The following is a 22,449-nucleotide window of genomic DNA, read 5'->3' on the forward strand; positions in this document are numbered from 1 at the left end:
GGTGGGTAGCACACAGCATGGAAACATTAGACAAAAGGATCATCCCCATCCTGGCAGGGACCGAGTGACATTTCATCACCATACTCAGAAGGGTGGGTGTGCAGTTTATAACTTATAAATTGTTTATTTCTGGAATTTTTCACTTAATATTTTCCAGACCATGGCTGACTACAGGTAACTGAAACCGCAGAAAGCAAGGGGGAGACTCCTGGACCTGTTGTAAGTAACTCTCAAGCCATGACTAAAATCTACCAAGATTTCAGACACTATTTCAACCAGAAATGCAAAAGTAAAAATTCAGCCCATTCAACTGTATTCTTTGCCAACCAAACAGCACACCCCTGGCCAGCCTGGAGAACCAGGGGAGGGGTACGGAACTGAGTGCTGGAGAAGCATGACCAACAGCCACTCCGAGTCTGCAGGGACCAACAGCCGAATCAGCCAGAGGGGCTGCTCACGCTGCAGGCGTCTTTGTGCAATAGGGGCCTCTCCCCTTCTGGACTGACCTCATCAAAGTGAGCCCATGCACCCGCAATGGCAGGCGCGCCTCAGTGTGCCTGGAACCTGCCAGGTAAGGCTGAGATAGAGCCAGAACCCAGATGACTCTCACCCAGTCTCACTCACCTGGGTGAGAGCACCATTCACCTCGTGGGAACTTGCTGGCTAGTCGGAGCTCTCACCACTGGTTTCAGTGGCACAGATAGCTTATAAGTAATTGCCTCCACTTTTCCTTCTCCTAATCAGTTGTGGAAATGCCTGCTGTCCTTGGGTGGTGATGTCCTCATTTCAATATGACTACACATCTTGCACAGAAGTCAATTAGATAGCCTGGCGTGGGGCTGCCAGTCTCAAGGGCCTCATCTTCCATTCCACACTGTGGAGTCCGTCTGGCTGTTTCCATGGACAAACATTCCCTGGCTCTCTCCGAACCCTCCAAGCTATTTAGAAAACAGGCACCTGAATGGTCAGTCTCATCTCCCGGGCACCTGTGCGAGGGTAAGCTGGTTATTAACGCTACTTGATTTTGCAAGAGTCCTTTCCCCAGAGCAGTAATTACAGTCATGACCCAGCCAAAGCCAAGCTCTCCTCACGGCTGAGCCTTGGCAGGGCCAGACCCCTGCCTCGCATCTTAGCTGAGAGGTCTGGGTGAATTCCCAAGCTCCCGTGTTTAGGAAGGCAGTTTACCAACCTAGCCAGCACAAACAGCAAGTTTTTTGTTTTTTGTGGTTTTTTGGTTTTGTTTTTTGTGTTTTTTTTGGGGGGGGGAGGGGGGTTGTTTTCAAACAGCCAGTTTTAATCAAGTTTCTGGAGTTCTGAAACAGGTAACTCCACTTCAACAAGCAGCCCCTCTCGTCAAGAGCAGCTATCAAAGACCTGCACGCGGGCTACCTGTCCTATAGCCTTGGTTTTTAAGGCTGTACCTACAGGAAACCAGGAACTGAAATGAATGGAAATAATAAGGACGGCAAAGACTAAAAGAAGTCCTAACTCCCCAAATGGACCTTTAAGGGGTGATCTGACCAAACCCTGAGGGTTTTCCTGTTCTAAGTCTGCTTCCTTGTCTAACGCAGCTTCTGGCTTTGGATGAAGCGCCATCTGCAAACTGAGGGGTGACTTGTGACTGGACATAAACAGGGTCCCAGTCCCCTTTCACGCTAAATACTTGCAACTTTTCTGTGGTGCCATTTTCTCCCTTGGTATCAGACAGGATTTGACTTAATGACTGGCGATGGCTCATATGCCATCACATGTAACGGCCATCCTCAGAGACTGGACATGCTCACCTGATCCTGACAGTGAAGCGCAGGGTGGTTCCAGGAAAGAGCCCGGTGGCATTTCCCTTAAGCCAGATCAAGTCAAGCACTGGTGCAGCCCAGGGCGAAATATTCTGTTCCACGTTCCTACTGGCTGACCTAGTAGTCCCTTAGCAACGGGACTGCGGCTAAACAGAGGCAGTTGTTCAAATAATTACCAGCCCCACATGAAGAGGCTAATCGTTTCAGTCTTGAAGTGTCAGTGATTCATAAGCGTGGGCTTGCAATGAAAACGTGGAGGAGTGGCTGTCTGGCAGCGGTGTCGCGTCGCCCTCTAGTGGCCTCAGAGCAGCGGGTGTGCCTGCTGTGGGAGCCCGAGGATCCAGGCCTCCTCTCCAGGGGGCAGCACTGAGGAGGAGCTAAGGGGCCTCCCCAGGCTCCCTGTGGCCCTGAGGCCTCTGACTCTGGCCCACCTGCCCCACCTGACCAGCCTCAACATCAGACATGGAACCGTGTAAATAAACAAACAACTGGGTGCAAGTGCGGATGGAAAGAACTGATTAGAGCCCAACCTTTCAGCTAAGCGTTTTTCGTGAAACTGTGAGTAGAGCACTTTAGTAGCCACTGCACAGCCCTTGCTCTGGTCACTTACGACAACAGCCTCTGAAAGGTGCCACTCGGTATCATTGGAAGCAGACAGACTCCATGTTCAAACACTTCCGTCACAAGAAACAGCTGTAAATATCAGAAACTAAGGGTATGCTCTCGAGCTCAATGCCTCTCCTCAAGATTATTCCATAACCTCGTCACATCGCTCACACAGTGTCGCTCCTGGAGGCAAGGGGAGGCCACTGCCTTTAAGACACTGTCACTCCCCTTCTTTCTTTAACTTTATGAAGATGATCTCAATCATTGTTCTAACTTGCTTAAGGCTTGAACCCTTGATCATGGTTTGATTCCCGGTCAGGGCACATGCCCCAGCTGTGGGCTCGGTCCCCAGTGCGGGGTGTACAGAAGGCAGTCAATCAGTGATGTTTTTATCTCTTTCTCCCTCTTCCTTCCTCTCTGAAATAACGAAAAAACGGTGTGCAAAGACTAGGGCCACAGAAACCTGGCCACAGCCGCTCCCAGTCATCTGGAGAAATGCAAGGCCAGGGTATCTTGGACATTGGACTCTGATGGCGTCAGTGACTCCTGATGTTGGCAGAGGTCGAGGGACCCGTTCTCACCAGAACGCACAGACCTGGCTTGAAGTTGCTCAGGCCAGACCCTCAAATGGGAGGTGGGCCATGAGGAACCACCCCAGCAGGGTGCGGAGAGCCACGGCCATGGGGGCCTGTCCCCATGGTGTCTGCTCCGGGGGTTCCTACAGGCAACTGCTGGGTGTGCCCTGAGCTTCCAGTGTCTGAGGAAGCTGGGGAGGGAGCACATTCATTCTGTACCTGGGATACAGGCTGAACTTGCCAGGCTAGTTAAGAGCAGAGCTAGGGTCTGAGCCTGGATCTGCCGACGTAGAAGTAGCCAACTTCCAAAGGCTGGCTGAGAAGCTGGGCAGAGGAGGCTGGTATTCTGGGAAACCTCCACGTGGGCACTGAGCAGGAATGATGCACCCTGACGCCGAGAAGCCTCGCGGCCCCGGGGGGCACTTACCCCTTCCATGGGTGCAATGAGCAGGTCGTACAGAGCGCGGAGCGGGGGCCTGGCGAAGGAGCTCTGCCTCCGGGGAAGAGATGAGGTCCCATCCTTGGTGGGTGACATCGTGTTGCTGACCAAGCTCGTCATGCTCTGGCAGCTCCTAGAGAGAGGGGCCAGGGATCAGGCAGGGCCTTGCCACTCCCCCCACGGTGCTCCAGCTCCTGGGAAGGCAAGTGGGCACTGCCCACAGCCAGAGCTGACTAACACCCGGCCAGCTCCCTCCCGGAATGGCCCCTTCTCCTCCCTTTCAGGTAACAGAACAGTGAGCACTGACAGAAACAGGAGGGTAAGCCAGCTGCACTCAACAACTCACATTTCTGTGGAGTTTTCCTGTATAATCAAATGTCCCAAAGCCAAAGTGCTGGTCAAAGGGTATGATTACATCCTTGCGTAGCGGGACTGTGTGCAGGCAAATGTGGGGGCCATGAGAATCAGCAGCAGCCACCACACTAAGGAGGACAGTGTCCCAGGGCCACCCAACCTGCGGGCAGGAGGCTCGGACAGGACAAGGAGCAAGTGGGCCCCAACCTCGGCCCCTGGGCAGCCACGGGAGCCCAGGACGCACTGGCCCGAGGCCCCACCCCCAGCAGGAGGCACTGGGAATCTCTGAGGAGCACTGGCTGCAGGGCTTTGTTTTGCTTTGTTTTTCATGTCCAGTGTTTGCGGGGAGTGCTGTATTAATATGGACGTGTTTTCAATCCCAAGGGCCCCAGGTTTCACACGCCCCACACAGGAAGAGCACATTCGTTCATTCATTTAGAAACTGCTTCCTGAGCTCCAGCTACCTGCCAGGCACTGCAGAGGCCCTGAGGACCTGCAGAGTACAAACCCCAAGGTGAGCAGAGGCGGCAGCAGGAGGGAAAACAAACCCTTTTCCAATGCAAGGACTAAGCTGCCCCGTGCAACTCCCTGGCCCTGTCCCACAGCCTGGCTGGCGTGGCCTCAGGACAGTCCCTGGTGAGGTTTCTGCAGGGTAGTGGGCAGTCTGTGGCCTCTTAACCTTGATCGAGACACTGACACAGTGTGGGGGTTTCTGTTGAGTCCTCACACTGCTGAGCTTTGCTAAGTTCCCTGGGCTGCTGGGAGTGGCAACTCCTTGTCACCTAAGAGAAAACCAGAAGGCATTTCCCTCCTGGGCCAGGCCAGGAGTACGGCTGTCACATGAAAAGATTTAAGATTCCTTTCTGTTTTCCAGGTTTGGCTTCCACCCTGTCTTCCCCCCACCTGTTCCGTGTTCTCAGCAGTGTCCCCCAGACCTCAATGAACAGCCAGGCTGAAACCCCCCTCAGCCCCCCTGCTGACTGCCAGGGAAGAAAGAGCCAAGGACTTGGGGGCTGAGAGCTGCTCCCTCACTCAGGAAACGTAATTACAAGCGACCGAGGACACGGCCTGTCTCTGCCATCAGAGCCAGGGAAGCTCGATAGCCCTGGAGTGACACTCTGAGGCTGGCTGAATGCCACAGCATGCGGCCGAGAGCAGCGCTCCCCTGGAGGAGGAGCGGCAGGCGGCTCTGCAGAGGGGAGGTTGTGGGGGACACGCACGGTCTGTGTGGGCACGCATTCTTGGTGGACGGGTCTCAGCCTAGAGCCCGCGCTGACATCGGGACCACACAGTGGGGCATTAGCAGGGCCACACAGTGCCCTCCTTTGTGCACCTTTCATGTCATGCCCTAGACGTGTGTCCGCCTGGACTCATGGACCTGAGTCTGATTACTCAGCCACAGACATCCGTGTCCCTGAGCAACGGCTGTGGCCGTAGGTCCTCATGGTGACAGATGGGGTTGCTCCATAAACCCCAAGGCTCTGAAATAAAAAGCTGGAGAAAGAGACCACAGCCCTACAGCACGCCACCCACCCCCACCCCATACCCCCTCCAGCTCTGAGCTCCTCTGGGTACAGGAATCCAAGCTGTGCAGGGAAGATACAGGGCACGACTTACTCCAAAATATCAGAACCACAGGCCCGACCCACTGGACCCCTCCCTGGGGCAAGTCATTTACCCTCCGGGCCTCGGCTTCTGCTGAAAAGAGAAATGCAGCCACCGGCAGAGTGTCAGGATTAGAGAGACTGCAAAGCATCCAGAACCCAAAAGGAGTGGGATTTTAGCTGATGGGGGTGAGTAGGACAGAGGCCTAGCGGGAGGGCAGAGAAGGGCTGGATGGCCGTGGTGTCTTTTTATTGAAGAAGTGCCAGAAGCATCTAAAGGGGCCCAACCACACTAACCCTCCACATGCAGCGCTCCTCTTCAGTGGTAGGCACCAAGCCCTAGAGATGTCCTTTTCAATGTAAACAAAACCCCAGAAAATGCTCAGCTGCTGGTTAAAAACAACAAATAAGCAAAAACAGCCAACCAATCTGAAACAGTAATTTAGGTCAAAGACTTTTTCATCAGGACTCTGTCCCTGAGCTGGGGGCATCTGTTCTGAGCAGCCCCAGCCTCAGGCAGCGGCTCCCTGCCACTTCCCGGCTGCAGCCCCTCCCTTTGCTGCAGTCTTGCCAGGAACTGCCTGCATTTCTCCGCCGGGCAGCCCCCACGCTTCCTCTGCTTGACAGCAGCAGCAGGTGGGTGCGCACTGGAGAGCTGTCCAGGACGACAGACTCGGGGGCTGCAAGCTGTGGGAGCAGGAAACCAAGGCCTAGAGCAACCGAGGGCTCCTGGACCCCCGAGTCCTGAGGTGCAGGTGTGGAGAGGGTCTCGGGCCAGGAGCAGGACTTCCCTGCCCTGGCCATGGTGGCCGGCGGGCCGTGTCCTCACCTCCTGAGTATTAGGTGCCACAGCCACTGCACAGACTGCAGTCCAAGACCCCCTTTCACGTGTCGTTCCTGCACTGACAGGGACTGTGGTGCTGGGCACGTCTGCCTGGCACAGGGGTCCTCACACTTTTTAAACAGGGGGCCAGTTCACTGTCCCTTAGACCGTTGGAGGGCCAGACTATAGTTTAAAAAAAACTATGAACAAATTCCTATGCACACTGCACATAACTTATTTTGAAGTAAAAAAACAAAATGGCAAAAACACCCGCATGTGGCCCGCGGGCCGTAGTTTGAGGACGCCTGGCCTAGAGATCTGCCTGAAGACATTCGATAACTCAAAGCAGCCACCCTGTCAGCTGCTCAGCCCTGAGCCTGGAAATCTTACAGACAACACTGGGGACTCACTGGCCATGTGGCTCCAGCAAGGCTTGTCCCTGTTCTGCCCCTTTTCCTGCTTATAAAAAAGGGGCTGAACTAAAGTTCTTGTAGATCTCTTCTAGTTTTAAAAAAAACAAAAAATTTACTCAACTTAGGAAGCTATCAAATGCGGTGGCTCTTTTAACCCCCCTGCTGACCGACAGGCCACGGCCACAGCCCAAAGCCCTGCAGCCTCGTGTGCCCACTCGTGTGAACATCTTTCAAGTGCCACAATCTGCCCAAGACAGCTGGCAACACTGATACCTCCCCCGTGGTCAGATCGCGGTTACAGCTGAATGGCAATGGGTCCTCCGAGGTCTAAGCCTCTGGCTGGCAGAGGTGTGGACAGGTGTGTGGGACGCCCTGCTCCCTGCTGGCCTTGCAAGCACATCTGGCTCCTTCCCAGAACGGTCCCATGGCCTGGTGCACCCAGGGCACCGTGAAAGACAGCCATGGGGTCAGGTCAGGGGTCCTGTGAGGGGACCTGCTATTGTGCTGCTTTGAATTCTGCAGAACTTTCCAGCCTGGCTGGCTGCTCTCCGCCTCAGCTCCTGGACTCTCAGAGGAGAGAGGGTGCTTCTACTTCTCACCCCGGGGCCTGGGTGGTTGGAAATGCTCCCACCTGGCGGGAGTGTGAGGTACAGGAGGGACTGTGCTCCCATTTAGGCACCAGCTCAGCCTGTCACACCCTCGGCCCCTGCTCAGGGCCTACGAAGCAGGGCTGCTTCTCCTTTACGTTTAAGGAACCGAGGTGCAGAGAGGGCAAGAGACGTGGACTAGGCCACGGGTCAGGCCTCCCGCCTGGCAGGGGAGCGATTTTCACTGAGCCTTGTCAACCTTCAGGACACTGAGCAACCTGTAGGCCCGCACTGGCCTCCGACCCCTGGTCTCCTGGCTGCTGGGTCTAAGGGTGGAGCTGACAGAGGTTCCTCTGCCTGGTGCCGCGGTCAGTGCAGGCCGGCTCCGATTCACAACTGCACCACCGCACGGCTCCAGCAGGTGGCACTGGCTCGCTTTCCTCCAGGCCCGTCCATTTACTGCCAGGGACTCTGTCCTAATTGACAGCCTAGCTCTGGGCATTTTCCCACACCACATTGTCTTCATTAACTCATTCCTCAGATGATGTTTATTAATCTACTTCTGGAGAAACATTCGTTTTCTCCACTGCATGGCCATCTGTGTGGGATGGGAAAGGAGAGGGAGCGGGCTCGTGTCCGGGGAGGGGGCGGGGCCGGTCCCTGTGCGTGCAGATGCAGCACTCGAGATGATATGTGAAGCGCTATGAGCAGGGCAGGGCATCAGGGTGCAGTCGATGTCTCTGGGATGATGACAAACACCAGGCGCCCGGGCAGCACTCACTGCTCATGAATCTCCTTTCAGGGATGAAGAGCTCCATTTCCCAGGCAGGGGGATTTATAGCTGGGCTGGGCCTGCAGAAACCCTGTGTGCTGGCCTCACGCTCACACACGCTAGTGCCGCCCGCATGCAACCATGTCGGGGACTGGTGTGCCTGCCAGGTGTGACAGCCCCGTGGAGGGGACGCCATGGGCGCCTGCGGAACACGGGTTGGAAGTCTCAGAACTGCAGTGTCTGGGCACACGTCAGCTGCTCGGGGCTCCTGGAGGGGAGGCCCAGGATGCCTGCTGGGAGACATGGTCCAAGGGAGCTCGGGTACTCGTCCTCCTGAGCTTAGACCTGAGGCCCCAGCGAGGCCTGAGGCTGCTGTGAGCGTGCATGTACGTGACCTTAACACTTGAACGCAGGTGGGAAAGCCAAGGCCACGGGAGTGTCTTCTCCTTTCCCACCTCTTTCCCATGCCCTGTCCTCCTGACCTCAATTCCCCTCCAGGCACACGGGTCCCGTCTGGACACAGGGCTGCGGAATAAGCCGAGCAGGACACTCACCTTGGCACATCTGGCCACGACATCTTGCGGATTACCGCAAGGGAGGGGACAAAGGGAACTACTCGACATGGGGATCTGGTGTGGGCCAGGTCAAGGCTGTGACATGTGTGCATCACTGCAGTCCTTGCCACAAGGTTCCCCAGCCCCTCCGCTGTGACAGGTGAGAAAACAGGACTCGGGTTAAACATCTCACCTAAGGCACGAGGTCAGGCAGGGCCCTGTTCTCTGGGGAGCCCGGAGCCTAGAGCTGCTGTGACCTCTGCTCCCTGTCCCACAGGGTGACAGGCACTGCACAGAGCACCCGTTTCCAGGGCTGGGCAGGGGCAGGAAGGAGGAAGGAGGCTGCTCCGTGGTGGTGAGCTCATTGTAGGTGTGGCTGCCTTGACTGGGCACCATTTCCTCCTCTGCTCAGGCGCAGGGCTCCTCACTTCTCAGGATGCCTTTATCACGCATGTCCACTTGCACATGGTCAGTGGTCCCTGAGGAGGACAGTGACGGGACCCACCTATGTGGCTGCTGTTGGCAGGGAAGGCCCCTGCCCAGAATCGCCGCCATGAGGGCTGGCCCGGTCAGGGTTGGAGAGGACACTCCACCCTCTTGTTGGCTAACAGGAAAGCAGACAGAACCTTGGCCTGGAGCCTCAGGGCCACCAACAGAGAGCAGAGGACGGGCCTGGCAGGACACCAGCCAGAACTGAATACGGAATCTCAAGACTCAAGCCAGGGCTGTGGCTGTAACTGATATCCAATCGGATCGTCAGTCTGCATTTATTCCAAGGCTTTCTGGTATCTGGCAGCCAGAGAGGGTGTAAGGGGAGGAAGCATCAAGCTATTCAATCAGGTTTGGGGGTGAAGATTTGATTCAAAAAGTGGTTGAATCACCGACTTTGGTGCCATCAAAACCTCAGACCCACGCGGGGAGAGAAAGAAACCCCTTACTACACAGCATTCACTGCATCCTCCTAACAACTCTACCCACAGGCATCTTTACCCCCATTTTCCAGATGAAAAAATTAAAGGATCAAGGTTACCCACTAACTAATAAAAGGTAGAGCCAGGTCTCAAATCCAGGTCTGTCTAGCCCCGGAGCCCACGGTTTCTCCCCTCCACTCTGTGCCTCACCCAGAAAAATGCCCCGACCTCGGACTACAGGATACACAGAACACCATCGGTCCAGGCCTCCTGGCCCACAGTGCACTTCGGTGGCATTGCATAGCTGCTTCAGTGTGGCCCTGGAGGCAGGCACACACACACACACACACACACTGGCCTTCCACCCTCAGCATTACTGTCAAACATGTGCAGAGATGAGAGAGACAGGCCTTTCTGAGGGCTGCTGCTCTGCCGTGGGGCCCAGCCAGGTTGCTCAACAAGAGAAGAAGCCTCGTTTTTCCTCACTAATGGTACCTGCCCTGGGCTCAACATGCACGTGTGTTTTCTGCCCAAGTGCACAGACAAGAAGAAAAACAGTGGTTGCAGAGACTCAAAAGCAAAGGCAGAACAAAGACCAAGTCTAGAGTGGCGAGGGAAATCTAAAGCCAAGGCTCAGCTGACTCGCATCAGCTCGGCAGCCTCATCGCCAAACCAGTGCAGCAAACCGCCCGGACAGAAGGGCCAGGGCACCCTGAGTCACGCTGCTGGAGAGCCCGCAGAGGGGGCGGGCTGCTCCTGCGTGCAAGGCCTTGTGCACTGGCTGCTTCCGCCTCCCCGCCGTGGGCTCAGGGACGAGGCTTTGTCAGCCAGTCAATACCAGGCGTCTGCAGAAGAGCCACTGCTTAGCCGTCCTGGTCCGTGGCAAAGAGCACCTCGGAGCAGAGATCCCTGCCGTGGGAGGGACACAGAGGGGCCCACGAGGGGCAGGGGACACAGGGCAGGCCTCAAGGTGGCAGGAGCGGGCAGACCGCAGCTGGGAGGCACAACCTGAGCCCAGCGTTGGCACCTGCTCCTGGGCGGTCTCCACCCTCCCTAGCCTGCACCCCTCAGCTGTGAGAAGCAAGCCTGGCCGGAAGTTTGCAAGGACCCGCACCATTCTGACTGACAAGGATGAGTCTGCCTCTGTGGTTGTCCAGTATCTCTGCTCCCCTTGAATGGAGGCTAAAGGGCCCGCCTCCCCGTCCTGGGCTTGTCAGGAAGTGCCAAGAGCACATGGCATGGCAACCTGTCCTGGGCCTCACCGCTCGCCATGCTGAAGCTGAAAGCACGCAGGCCATGTCCCTCCATCCAATCTGCCCTCAGAAGGTCAAGATGGGAAGGGTCTGCAGATGCCACTTGCGAGCCTTACCCTTTCCTGAGGGCAGCCCTGAGCCGGGTGAGGCTCTGCGGAGGGAGCTGGGTGCCAAGCAGTCAGACAGGGAGGCCCGGCTCCAGTGCCATGGCCTGGCTGCTCCCCACTCAGCCTCAGGGTGGCCCCGTCCTCAGCCTGGCTGCGGGCACAGCTAACGTTGTTTAAATGAACCAATGAATTAATCCAGAGTGTTGTGCTCAGAAGGGCAGATGTTTTCCCAAAAGGAACAACTACATGATGCAAAATTCACATCACGTCCCACCCCGGGTGAAGCCAGGATCCCAGGTGCACCTGGTTTGACCCTCCTTGCCAGGTGCTGAGGCCCGGAGGGGCTCCTGACAGCCAGCGCACTGTGCTCAGGTTTGGGACCCACATAAAGGGCGTGAGGTGGGGCAGGTGAGGCCACAGCCCACAGTGGCCAACATCTGCCGCACAAGTACATGCAGATTTCACCCCTTCCCGTCTATCCACCCACGTTACCCTAAGAGTTCCACGTTAGCAATGTCCTTCCCACTGATGCCAACAGCAGGAAGCCACAGGTGTGCGGGGCCGTCCATGCATTAGGCAGCCGGTCAGTGTGTTATTTAGATACTAACTCCTTTACTTTCCACGTTAAAGGACACTGCAAAGTAGGAAACTTGTCCCCATTTCAGCGATGAGGAAACAGGCTAACAATGGTGAAATCGCCTGCCCCCTGTCCCACAGCTGGCACACGGCAAGGCCAGACCCTGAGCCCTGAGCTCTCCCCACTCTAGTTTACCACCATGGACCCCATCGCCCGGCAGAGCGAGAATCACCTGCCTCCCAGGCTGAGAAGCTGGCCTAAGAGGATGTGAGCCCGGTCCACTCCCAGGCCTCCCCTGACCGTCTCCCTACACAAAACTCAGGGCTGTGCGGATACCTGCTAAAGGGGTAGGGAAGGAGGAGGAATGGGGGTGAACCAGCTTCCAGTTTTGTCTCCTCTCAACCAAGCTGCCAGTTCCTACATCCCTGGCCCTTGGCTCCCATCCCGCTCAGCTCACCCCTGGGAAAGGAAACACGCTGTCACCCCGACAGCACAATACGAGAGGAAACCAGGCCTGGAGTAGGGACGGACGGGCACACTGCCCCACACAGCAGGGCCCGGCAGAGGCCGCCTCCCCCAGAGCACCAGTGCTTCCCTCCTGAGTTCCAGGCTCAACCTGCTGCGCCTGGGATGTGGCAGAGACCCGCCTGGGATGTGGCAGAGACCCGCCTGGGATGTGGCAGAGACCCAAGGGAGCCCCGGTGCCCCTCTGAAAGGTCTACCTAAATGTGACTCCCAGGTTGTTGCCAAGCAACCAAATGCAGCAGAACAGGTGCCTCTCAACTCCGACTGCCTGCCCCTGTTTTTCTGGATGCAGCTCAGCCATCACCCCTGAGGGAAAGATGCAGGGGTGTGCTGGTGGCAATTCCAACATCGACTCTCCCCAAACCACTAAAACCGATTTGATCAAGTAATCGGGGGATGGGGCCTCAGGGCAATCAGGTAGGCCTGGGTCTGGACCAGCGCCCCCTCCAGCAATGCCGGCTTCCCCACTCTCCTTGGCCCCCTCGACCTCAGGCCAGGGGTCAACACAGGTGCCAGCCCAGGAGTCACAGGCACCAGCCGGCAGAGAAGTGTGTGATGCTGCTCTGCTTCCGCCCGGTGTTTGGGAAGTCAGCTCAAGGCTCCGAGAAGACGCGGCCACCCGCCTCCCACCCAGCCGCACGCAGACTGTCACTTCAAGCCTCACTCCCCTCACTTGACCCAGACGTGCTGCTGTGACGCTGAGGCCCCGAGGAGCGTGGGCTGTGGGAGGTCACGCTTGCTTCTGCAGACGCAGGACGCGAGCGGAAGCCCAGCAGCTGAAGGAGCATCGCTGAAAGCAGGTTCCCTGCCCCCAGGGCGCCGGGCCGCACTGGCTGGGCCCACACTCACCTGTTAAAGAGGTTGTTGCGGCGAACCATCCGGAGGAAGCCAGTGGGGTCCGTCACCGAGTTGAGCTTATTGTTCATCTCTTCAAACTGCTGGTCCATGAGGTCCCCGGCTTCACTCTCGGTCTCGCTGCTGGCACAGGCCCTGCGGGAAAGAGCAGAGAAAGCCCGTCAGAGAGGGGGGCCCTGAGCCGGAAGTCTGCGGTGCCATTGCCCCGCCCAGCAGGTCCCTGGTGCTGAGTGTCCCTGAGGCCAGGTCACCTGCGCCTCCCTGGCCTCCCACAGCTTCTTCCCTCTTCCGTCCAGTGCTTCTCGAGATGCCCTCTGGGTGCTTCTGGCTGTCGCCCGGGCTGGGAACTCCCCACGGGAAGGAGCTGTGCGGAGCCGGCCCTGCACTCCCTGCAGCTGGGGTGCGCCTGACGCAGAGTAGGTGCTCGGCTGGGGTGCGCCTGACGCAGAGTAGGTGCTCGGCTGGGGTGCGCCTGACTCAGAGTAGGTGCCCCGCGACTGTCTGCCTCGTGTGCGTGAGCTGGCGGGTCCTCTTCCGAGAGGAAGCTCAGGGGAGTGCCGTGTGGCCACCCTCCCAGCGCCCATTCCAGCCCATTCCACCCAGAAGTAGGAGCGGAGCACCTACCACGTGCTGGCCCCACGCTAGGCCCAGGGAGACACAAGCCAAAAGGGCACTTCCCAGGCGAGAGCCAGACGTGCACCCGGGGCTGCCATGTGGGGGGAGCAGCGCCGTTTGGAATGTGGGAGCCCGTTTTCCAAGCTCAGCATGGGGGTGCTACCACACTGGAATTAATAAATTCCCATTTCCCCTCTGACAGAAGGAAATAGAACCTCTCACAACGGCTTTTAAATAAGCACGATACCCAGGAGCGCCCCGACTCATCAGTATCAGTAACTGACAAAGGCTTCCGAAGCGTCACCGCTGGGCCCCGCGCCCCGGGAGACCCCGTCAGCCGCCACAGGAGCACGTGGCCGGGGGCGCCGCCACCGGGGTCCTCACCGCACAGCACACACACCTGGGGGCTCAGCCGAGGCGGACGTGTGCCGAGCCCCCACCTCCCTCCGGCGTGATGGTTCCACTCAGACGCTGCGGAAACGATGAGGACGGAGTCCACAGGTAAGTCCCAGCCCACAGGCCGGCTCTGCCTCCAGTGCCTGCTGTCCGGGGAGCCGCGAGCAGCTCCAGGTGCTGGAGAGGCGGGATCTGGGCAGGAAGGACTTCCTGCTGCCCACAGGGCAGAGGTTCTGCATGGAGATTGAGGTGGAAGGCGAACATGACCTGCTTCAAACAGCTGAGCCTGACATCAGGGTTACACAACAGAGAAGGCAATGGGGCGCTTACTGAGTCACGGCGGGTCAAAGAGATCTGGCGTGTGACGCTGCTCGTCAGCCTGAACGCTCCATGTGAGCATCAGCCCTGGGAAGATGGTACACTTTGTTGTCAGCCTGGCTGGGCCCAGGGTGTCCCGACATCTGGGTGTGTCTGTCAGGGTGTTTCTGGATGAGTTAGCCTTGGGAGCAGCAGACAGGAAAGCAAACTGCCGCGCACCCCCACCCCCACCCCCCAATGTGGGTGACCGCATCCAATCCATCCACTGAGGCCTGAGCGGAACAAAAGGTGGAGGGGGAGGGCCGTCCCTCTGCCTAACGGTCTGCGGGCTGGGACGCTGCTCACCTCCCGCCTGCGGACTTGGCCTCAGACCGGAGCTGACGTCATCGCTCCCCTGGGCCTCTAGCTCTAACTGCAGGCCTTGGGACTTCTCAGCCATAAGCTGAGCCAATTCCGAACAGACCTGTGTGTGTGTGTGTGTGTGTGTGTGTGTGTGTGTGTGTGTGTGTGTCCCTGGTTCTGTTTCTCCGGAGGACCCACACTACATGCCGGTGATGAGGCCCAGAGCCCTGACTGAGCCATGTTCCTCGCAGACTCAGTCACCAGGAAAGGTCCCCAAGCGATCAGGCCTAGAAAGTGCCAAGAATGGAGCGTATTCAGGGTCAGCACGGAGGTGAGATCTGGGGCAGCCTTCACCCCAGAACCATGCTGTCGGCTGGCAAAGGCCATTGGCCTGCTTTTCTTCCTGACCCACCCCACCTGGAAACAAGCCTTCAGACCCAGCACAGCCAGCATGCCGGGCACGCAGTACGCACGCCACGAGGACGTTCCGAATGAATGACTTAAGCCAGAGCGCATTTTATTATGTGCAAAGTATTTGCACACAGATTTCATTTTATCTGTATGACAACCTGTGAGGTGGCTCTCATCATCTCCCTCTTATTTCTGAGGAGACTGACGTTTGGAGAAACCATAGAACTTGGCAAGGATCATTGGAGGGAGGGCCAGGGCTGAACCCAGCTCAGGTCTTGGCCTTGGCCCTGACTCCTGCCCCCCTACTCGCCCCCCACCCCGCACACACACACACACACACACACATACACTTTAAGGCTCTAAGCTTCTCACCTGTTTCAGGTCTCTCTGCTTGGGTGTGACTAGGGCAGGGATGAGGGTGAGTACAGGAAGGAAGAGAAACCCAGAAACATCCGAGCACCTGAACACCGCCACGCTCCATCCTGCAGAGAGCAGGAGAGCAGGGAACGGGGCTTTACTCCTCCCACCGCCCAGGGCGTCCACTGAACAGCTGAGCGGCTGGAGGCACGACATGCTCTCTGGGGAACCGAGGGCCCTTCACGGAGACCCTGGTAAACATCACTCAGCAAGCCCTCTGTCCGGGGACACATTTACCACCTGAATGCCCCTGCCTGCTCGGAGCGGAGAAGCCTGCTCTCCATTCCGCGCCTCCCAAAGGGGAGAAGAATGGGCTGGAGCCGTTACGGGCAGTCCCACTGCTGCAGTCAGCCAGACTGCGCCCTCCGGTCTCCTGCTCAATGGGGCTGTTTCCTATTTCCTGACCCTTCAAAGGATTAACCTGAAGGGAAAACAAACAGGCGATGGCCCAGGTAAGAGAATCTCCTTTCACAAAACCAACCTCATCCGTACAAGCACCCAGCAGGGATCCAGAGGGCCGGCCGGTGGTCCCCGCGTCACCCATTTCCCTGAGAGACTTTCTAGAGATGGTATGTCACCCAGTGCGATCACCTGGGGCCCTGACTCCATTCCTTCCAGGCAGCAGAGATGAGAGCGGCGGTGACTGAAAGCACCAGGCTGAGCGAGTCAATAATTACACCTGCCCTCAGGCTCGCACCACGGTGGGCTCGGCTCAGGAAGGAGCACAGGGAGGGACCAGCCTCCAACCGGAAGGGGAGGCCTAGAGCTTTCCTGGAGTCAGCGGGTCCGAAGGCTGGAACTCCGACGGTGGAGACTGGTAGGTGGTGGTGGCGGCAGACAGAATGCTATGAGCAAAGGTGTGGACATAAGACCGTGTGGGGACTATCGGAGACCAAGAGAATAGCCTAGTGGAGCTGGAGCAGAGGGTAAGAGTGGGAGGGAGAGAGACAATGGTAGAGGGACGGCCTTGAACTTGGAAGGTGTTGAGAGCTGTCAGCCCGGGCTCAGGACTGCTCTTTGGGAGGCAGTCAACTGGACCGAGTGGAGAAAGCCACTCACACAGGGACGGGGAGGAGACTTGGGCTATTACCAGCCTCAGCTCAGAAGCAGCCCTGAAGTCCCAGGGTCAAGCTCAATGAAGCCTAACTGCCCCTCACACCTGTTAGAACCCCCTTTCTGGGGAGTTATTGTTGTGTTACTACATTAATGAGCTTGGGTCGCACTCAGCGTGCCAGGTGAGGCCAGTTCCCCATACGCCCCGCCCAGGGCTCTGAGATCTGGATAGTGGCTCCCTCTCTGCCCCAAGCTCCCACCTCCTAGCCCAGCTCTAACCCCACCTTCCTGATTCCTCTTGTCACCAACAATGATTCTGGCTTGTCCTGTGGTTGGGCCAGCTATCCGATTAGTCCAGATGTGTGACTTAGGGGTCGGGGGAAGGCTGAGAGTGGAAAAGTGGGAACTGACAGGAGAAATATTACCCAAAAAAGAACTTATTTGCCTGGGAAACTCACTGAAGGGAGAGGGTAAAAGACAGCTAGCAGTTAAAACATGGCAGATAGGCAACTGGTGGCCAAAAGAGAAACTGAAAGAAGTTATTTTAAGCCACTAAGTGTGTGGTAAGCTGATGTTCAGCATGAAAACTTAATACAAAATTAGGAGAATGGACTGCCAGCTGACCTCCTCTAAAATAATTGCTAAAGGAAGGTATTCAGAAGGGAAATGATAGCAACGAAGCTTCAAAATACACCTAGCCAACACGGGCAGGCCTGGAAGGAGGAATGGATACATGAAGTGACTTCAGCACTCCTTTCTCAGCAGTCAACAGAACTCGGAGACAGAAAATAGCAAAATACAGAACTGAACAAACCATCAATCAACCGGATATAATTGACATTTAGAGAGCACTCCACCGAATAACAGCAGAATGCACCGTCTTGTCAAATGCACATTGAAAATTGCCCAGGACAGGCCACCCCTGGGTCACAAAACAAACCTCAACGAATTTAAAATAATTGAAATCATGCAGGATATGTTTTCTGCCCATCATGGAATTAGGTTTGAAAGTAAAAAAAGAAAAACAACAGGAAAATCTCCAAACACTTGGAAACTAAATAATACACTTTTAAATAAATAGCAAAGAAAAAGCCTCAAGGGAAATGAGAAAGATAATCTGAACTAAAGAAAACTGAAAATACAATACAAAATGTGTGGGATGTAGATAAAGCCTTAGAGATAATCGATCGTATAAAATACATCAGAAGACACTGGAAATATCAGGGGAACTTTTGTAAAGTATATGATTGGTTAACCACTATGCTGTATAACTAAAACTAATACAAAATAATATTGAACATGAACTATAATTTAAAATTTTTAATATAATAAAAGAATAAAGATGATATAAATAATGTAAGCTTCTACTTTAAGAAATTAGAAAAAAAATAGAGCAAAATAAACCAAAGCAAGGCAGAGGAAATAAAATAATAGAGCAGCAATCAAAGAAACTAAAAAAAGCGAAACTGTATTTTTAAAAAAGAAAATCAATGAAACAAAAAGTTCGTTATCTGAAAAAAAATCAATAAAATTTATAAGCTTCTAGCCAGGCAGACCAAGAACAAGAGAAGGCAAAACTATCAATATCAGGAATGATCCCATAAAAATTCAGAGGATAATAAAGGAAGACCACAAACAACTCTACAAATATTGATTCAGCACCTTAGATAAAATGGAACAATTACTAACAAACCGCAAACCACTAACACACATCCAAAATGAAATAGATAACATGAATAGTCCTATAGCTACTAAAGAATTACATTCATAGTTGAAAACCATCCAAAATAAACTCTTAGTCCAGATGGTTTCAATGGCAAATTCTACCTAACATTTATAAAAGAACTAATACTGATTCCACACAATCTCTTGCAGGTACTAGAAGAAAGAACACTTTTCAGCTCATTTTTTGGGGCCTATTTCACCTTGATACCGAAAGCAGACAAAGATAACATTGGGGGGGGGGGCGGCCTATAGACCAACATCCCACAGATCACGTGAAAATAAACATAAGATTCATCAGTGAAGTATTACCAGAATTCAGCAACATATACAAAGAATTGTATAGCAAAATTAACTGGGATAATTATTCCAGAAATGTAAAGCTTGGTCAACATTTAAAAAATCAATAAATGTAATCCACCACATTAAGACTAAAGAAAAAGATACCTGTTTATATCAATTGATGCAGAAAAGCATTTGACAAAATCCAACACCGATTCATGATAAAAGCTTGCAAGCTAGGAATAAGAGAGAACTTCAACCTGATACAGAGCAGCTGAAACAAGTGTCCGGCTCACATCAGACTGAACGGTGAACGGCTGGGTGCTGACCTGGTGCAGGGAAAGCACGTCAGCTCCCACCCCTCAGACTGAGCACCGTCCACATCGAAACTGGAGGTTTCAACCCTTTCAGTGCAAAAAGGCGAGAGAAGGCAGTTCAAGGCACACAGGCTGGGAAGGGAGAAAGGAACTGCTCACGGAGACATGACTCAATGTAGACTATGCCGAGGAATATACAAAGAGACGCCTCGAACCATTGAGTGAGTTTCATAAAGTTTCAGGGTACAAGATCAACACACAAAAAGTCAGTATTTATATAAACTAGTAACAAACAACTGCAAACTGAAATTTTAAAAATGATCCCATTTATAGTAGCTCCAAAATAAAAATCGAACAAAACACGTATAAGATCTGTATGCTGAAAACTACAAAACGCTGACAAAAAAATAAATAAAACCTAAAAATATGGAGAGATATACTATGATCATAGATTTTTGTTGTTGTTGATCCTCACCTGAGGATATTTTTTAAAGATATATTTTTATTGATTGCAGAGAGGAAGGGAGAGGGAGAGTTAGAAAAACCAATGATGAGAGAGAATCATTGATCATCGGCCTCCTGCACACCACCTACTGGGAATCGAGCCCACAACCTGGGCATGTGCTCTGACCAGGAACAGAACCGGTTCATAGGTCGACGCTCAACCACTGACCCACATGGGCCAGGCCCGAGGACATTTTTTCCATTGATTTTTAGAGAGAGTGGAAGGGAGCGGGGAGAGGGAGATAGAAACATCGATGTGAGAGGGATACATCGATTGGTTGCCTCCCACACATACCCCAGACCAGGGCCAGGGATTGGACCTGCAACCCAGGCATGTGCCCTTGACCGGAATCAAACCTGGGACCCTTCGGTGCGCACACAGGCTGATGCTCTAAATACTGAGCAGCAGTGGCCAGGGCATGATTATGGACTTAAAGACTCAACAAAGATAACAATTTTTCCCAAATTGATATATCAGTTTAACATGATTCCAATAAACATCTCAAGAATTCTGTGTAGCTACAGAGAAGCTGAGTCTAAAATTTATATGAAAAGCAAATAAACTAGGCCAGGTAACACAATTTAGAATAGAATAAAGTTGGAGGAACAACACTTTCAGGTTTTCAGACTTACTATACAGCCATAGAAACAAAAACCGCGTGGTTTAATAAAAGTATAGACATATAGATCAATAGAACAAAATAGAGTCCAAAAATAGATCCATTTGAAAATGGCCAATTAATTTCTGACAAAGGTGCAAAGGCAATTTAATAGAGAAAGGATAGTCTTTTCAATAAATAGCTTAGGAACAGCGGCATGTCCATATGCAAAAAATAAATAAATAACAACCCACCAATTAACCTTGTAAAATGAACCACAGATTTAACCTCACACCTTATAATTAACTCAAAATGAATTACAGATCCAAATATGAAAGTGTAACACTAGAACACTTTTAGAAGGAAACATAGGAGAAAATTTTTGACCTGGGGTGACTTTTCTTAGACATTCCACAGAAGCATTATCCATAAGGAAATAACTGATAAAACTAATATAAAAAGTAAACACGTTTGCTCTGTGAAGGACACTGTTAAGAAAAAAACAAGCCACAGACTGAGAACATTTGCCAACCACATAACTGCCGAAGGACTCGTTATCCATAACATATGAAGCACTTTCACACTCAACATACAACTCAATTTAAAAAGTGAGCATAAGCCTCGAACAACCATTTCACCACATAGAATATAAGATGGCAGATAAGCACATGAAAAAAATGTTCATTGACATTAACCTTTAGGGAAATGCAAATTAAAACGTGACAAGATACTACACTATATATACCACACTATCTATTTGAATGGGTCCAATTTTAAAATGCTGATAATATCAGGTGCTGATGAGACAGATCAACTGGAACTGTCAACTGGTGGTAGAGATGCAAAAAGGAATAGTTATTCTGGAAACTACTTTGCGGTTTCTTCTAAAATAACATATACACCATACGACCCAGCAATTTCATTCCTGAATAAATGAGTTTATTTACCCCATTTTCCCTAAATAAATGAAAAAATGAAGTCCGTCCAAGCTGGCCTAAGTGCAGGATGGCAGCACGGGTCCGGATGAGGGGCTGAGAGGGGGGCTGAGAGGGGGGCTGGAGAGGCCAGCAGGTGGGCAGCCGCTTCCCCATGGTGCCCACCTGCCCCGCTGGCACTGCTCCTGGGGGCGGGAGAAGCCCAGCCCCTGCCTGCTCTGGGGAATATAAATCATGCCATCACCATGCAGGCTCCCAAATGCTGCTCACATGCAGCTTTCCCCGGAGAGATGGAAATAGCCCATGAATCAAGCGCCCGGAGCCGTGCCAAAGCTCATCCCATTCTCAGGGACAGGGCTTGGCAAGAGGCTCCAGAGAGGATTTCATTTGCAAGCCTGGCCTCCTGATCTCTCCCAGTACACACTCTTCGTCATCCCTCTGACAGCGGCGGCCGCGGCTCCACTAGGCGCACTGTTATTTATGTCTCAGCATCCCCTTGCTAACTCACTCTCCTGCGTCCATTCTCCCATCCCGCCTCTCGGCTTCTTCTCACTGATAACCAGTTAGTTGCCAAAGACCGACCACTAGCAGCCCTGAAGCTAGAACAATGTTCTCGTGCACAGGGCGGTGGGTAGCTCTGTGCAAATTGTGTTCCCTGGTCTAGTTTATTTGCCTTTTCCTATAAAGTTTAGACTCAGCTTCTGTATACCTACAAAAAAATTTCTTGAGATTTTTATTGCAATTATGTTAAACTTGTAATTGCATTTGGGAAAAATTGCTGTTTTTATTGAGTCTTAAAATCCTACACCACTAGCCCCAGGTCCGATGGAATCAGATCAAAAGCAGAAAAATGTCCCTTCTTTCAAAGCAGAAACCTATTTACAGCTGCTGAAACTTGAGGGAGCAAAAGTTAGGTCATTTGCATATAATCATTTTGGGCTTCCTGACAGCGAGAGGCCAGGTCTGGCTGTGCCAACACCCTGTGCCACAGGCTTCCAGAGCCAGGCGGCAGAGCATGTGTGTCTTGCAGGTATGAAGATGCACAGATGACAAGTACCACGGGCATTTACTGGGCTTTGCATGGCCAGTCTGCCGACAGCTGGGCAAAACACATTTATTCCAGAAGCCACTTAGCAAGAGAACCAGAAACTGAAGACACAGGACTTGGGTAACTCAAGATTTCTGAGACCTTTGAAATTTTCCCATGTAAATTACTTGCCAGTTCCTTTCCGTGTTTATCATAGTGATTATGAGTAAATCTTTAAGAAAGAGCCTGGGGCTTACTTTTAGGGACAGCAGGGAAGGGGGAGCCAGAGCAAAAGCATCCTTTCCATGGGGGTGTCTCACAAGAGAAGAACCCAAGAAACAGAGATGCCGGAGCGAGGCTTTAAAGCAGGACACCGGTCTACATCTTGAGGACGGGAGAAGGCGGTGGTGTAGCAGACAGCTTTGGGGAATCTGCCTTGAACATCAAGATTCTACTTCTAGAAATTCCCTCCCGGAACCTCAGGGTCACAGCGGCGAGTTCCCAGTGCCAAGTTTATACACAATGACCCGCTCTGCTGATTGGACCTGTGGTGGCCACCTGCCCTAAGCAGGGCCAAACAGATTCCTTCCCACAAAAATCTGTGCATTGGAATTCTGGGATTGGCCAGCTCTGTAGGCTTGTGTGAGCAGAAGAGCTGTTTAGGTGGCCATTTCCCACTCCGGGACTAGGAGCAAGGAGCATTTTGTTGTTGTTTTAATATATTTTTATTGATTTCAGAGAGGAAGGGAGAGGGAGAGGG

General features: G+C 53.3%; 1 protein-coding gene and 1 long non-coding RNA gene across 15 annotated transcripts in view; one reads left to right on the plus strand and one right to left on the minus strand.

Moving 5' to 3' along the window:
• Positions 1–11,085, plus strand: part of LOC307094425 — a 59,088-nt gene extending 48,003 nt beyond the window's left edge. For 5 of the 9 annotated variants that reach the window (XR_013813064.1, XR_013813069.1, XR_013813070.1 and 2 more), the window contains 3 exons: positions 158–2,511; positions 4,155–4,284; positions 4,645–11,085. This is a non-coding gene — a long non-coding RNA (uncharacterized lncRNA). The remainder of the gene's footprint in view (positions 1–157; positions 2,512–4,154; positions 4,285–4,644) is intronic. The other 4 variants (XR_013813066.1, XR_013813068.1, XR_013813065.1 and 1 more) reach the window with 4 other exon arrangements.
• The window catches only part of TTC28 (tetratricopeptide repeat domain 28), a 389,347-nt gene that overhangs the window by 23,094 nt on the left and 343,804 nt on the right, over positions 1–22,449 (minus strand). For all 6 annotated transcript variants that reach the window (XM_079763232.1, XM_079763228.1, XM_079763230.1 and 3 more), the window contains 2 exons: positions 12,746–12,886; positions 3,405–3,549 (listed from right to left, as the gene is read on the minus strand). In XM_079763232.1, the coding sequence (XP_079619358.1) occupies positions 3,405–3,549; positions 12,746–12,886 (286 nt within the window). The remainder of the gene's footprint in view (positions 1–3,404; positions 3,550–12,745; positions 12,887–22,449) is intronic.

The sequence above is a fragment of the Cnephaeus nilssonii genome (assembly GCF_951640355.1).
Source record: "Cnephaeus nilssonii genome assembly, chromosome: 22".
Lineage (NCBI taxonomy): Eukaryota > Metazoa > Chordata > Mammalia > Chiroptera > Vespertilionidae > Cnephaeus > Cnephaeus nilssonii.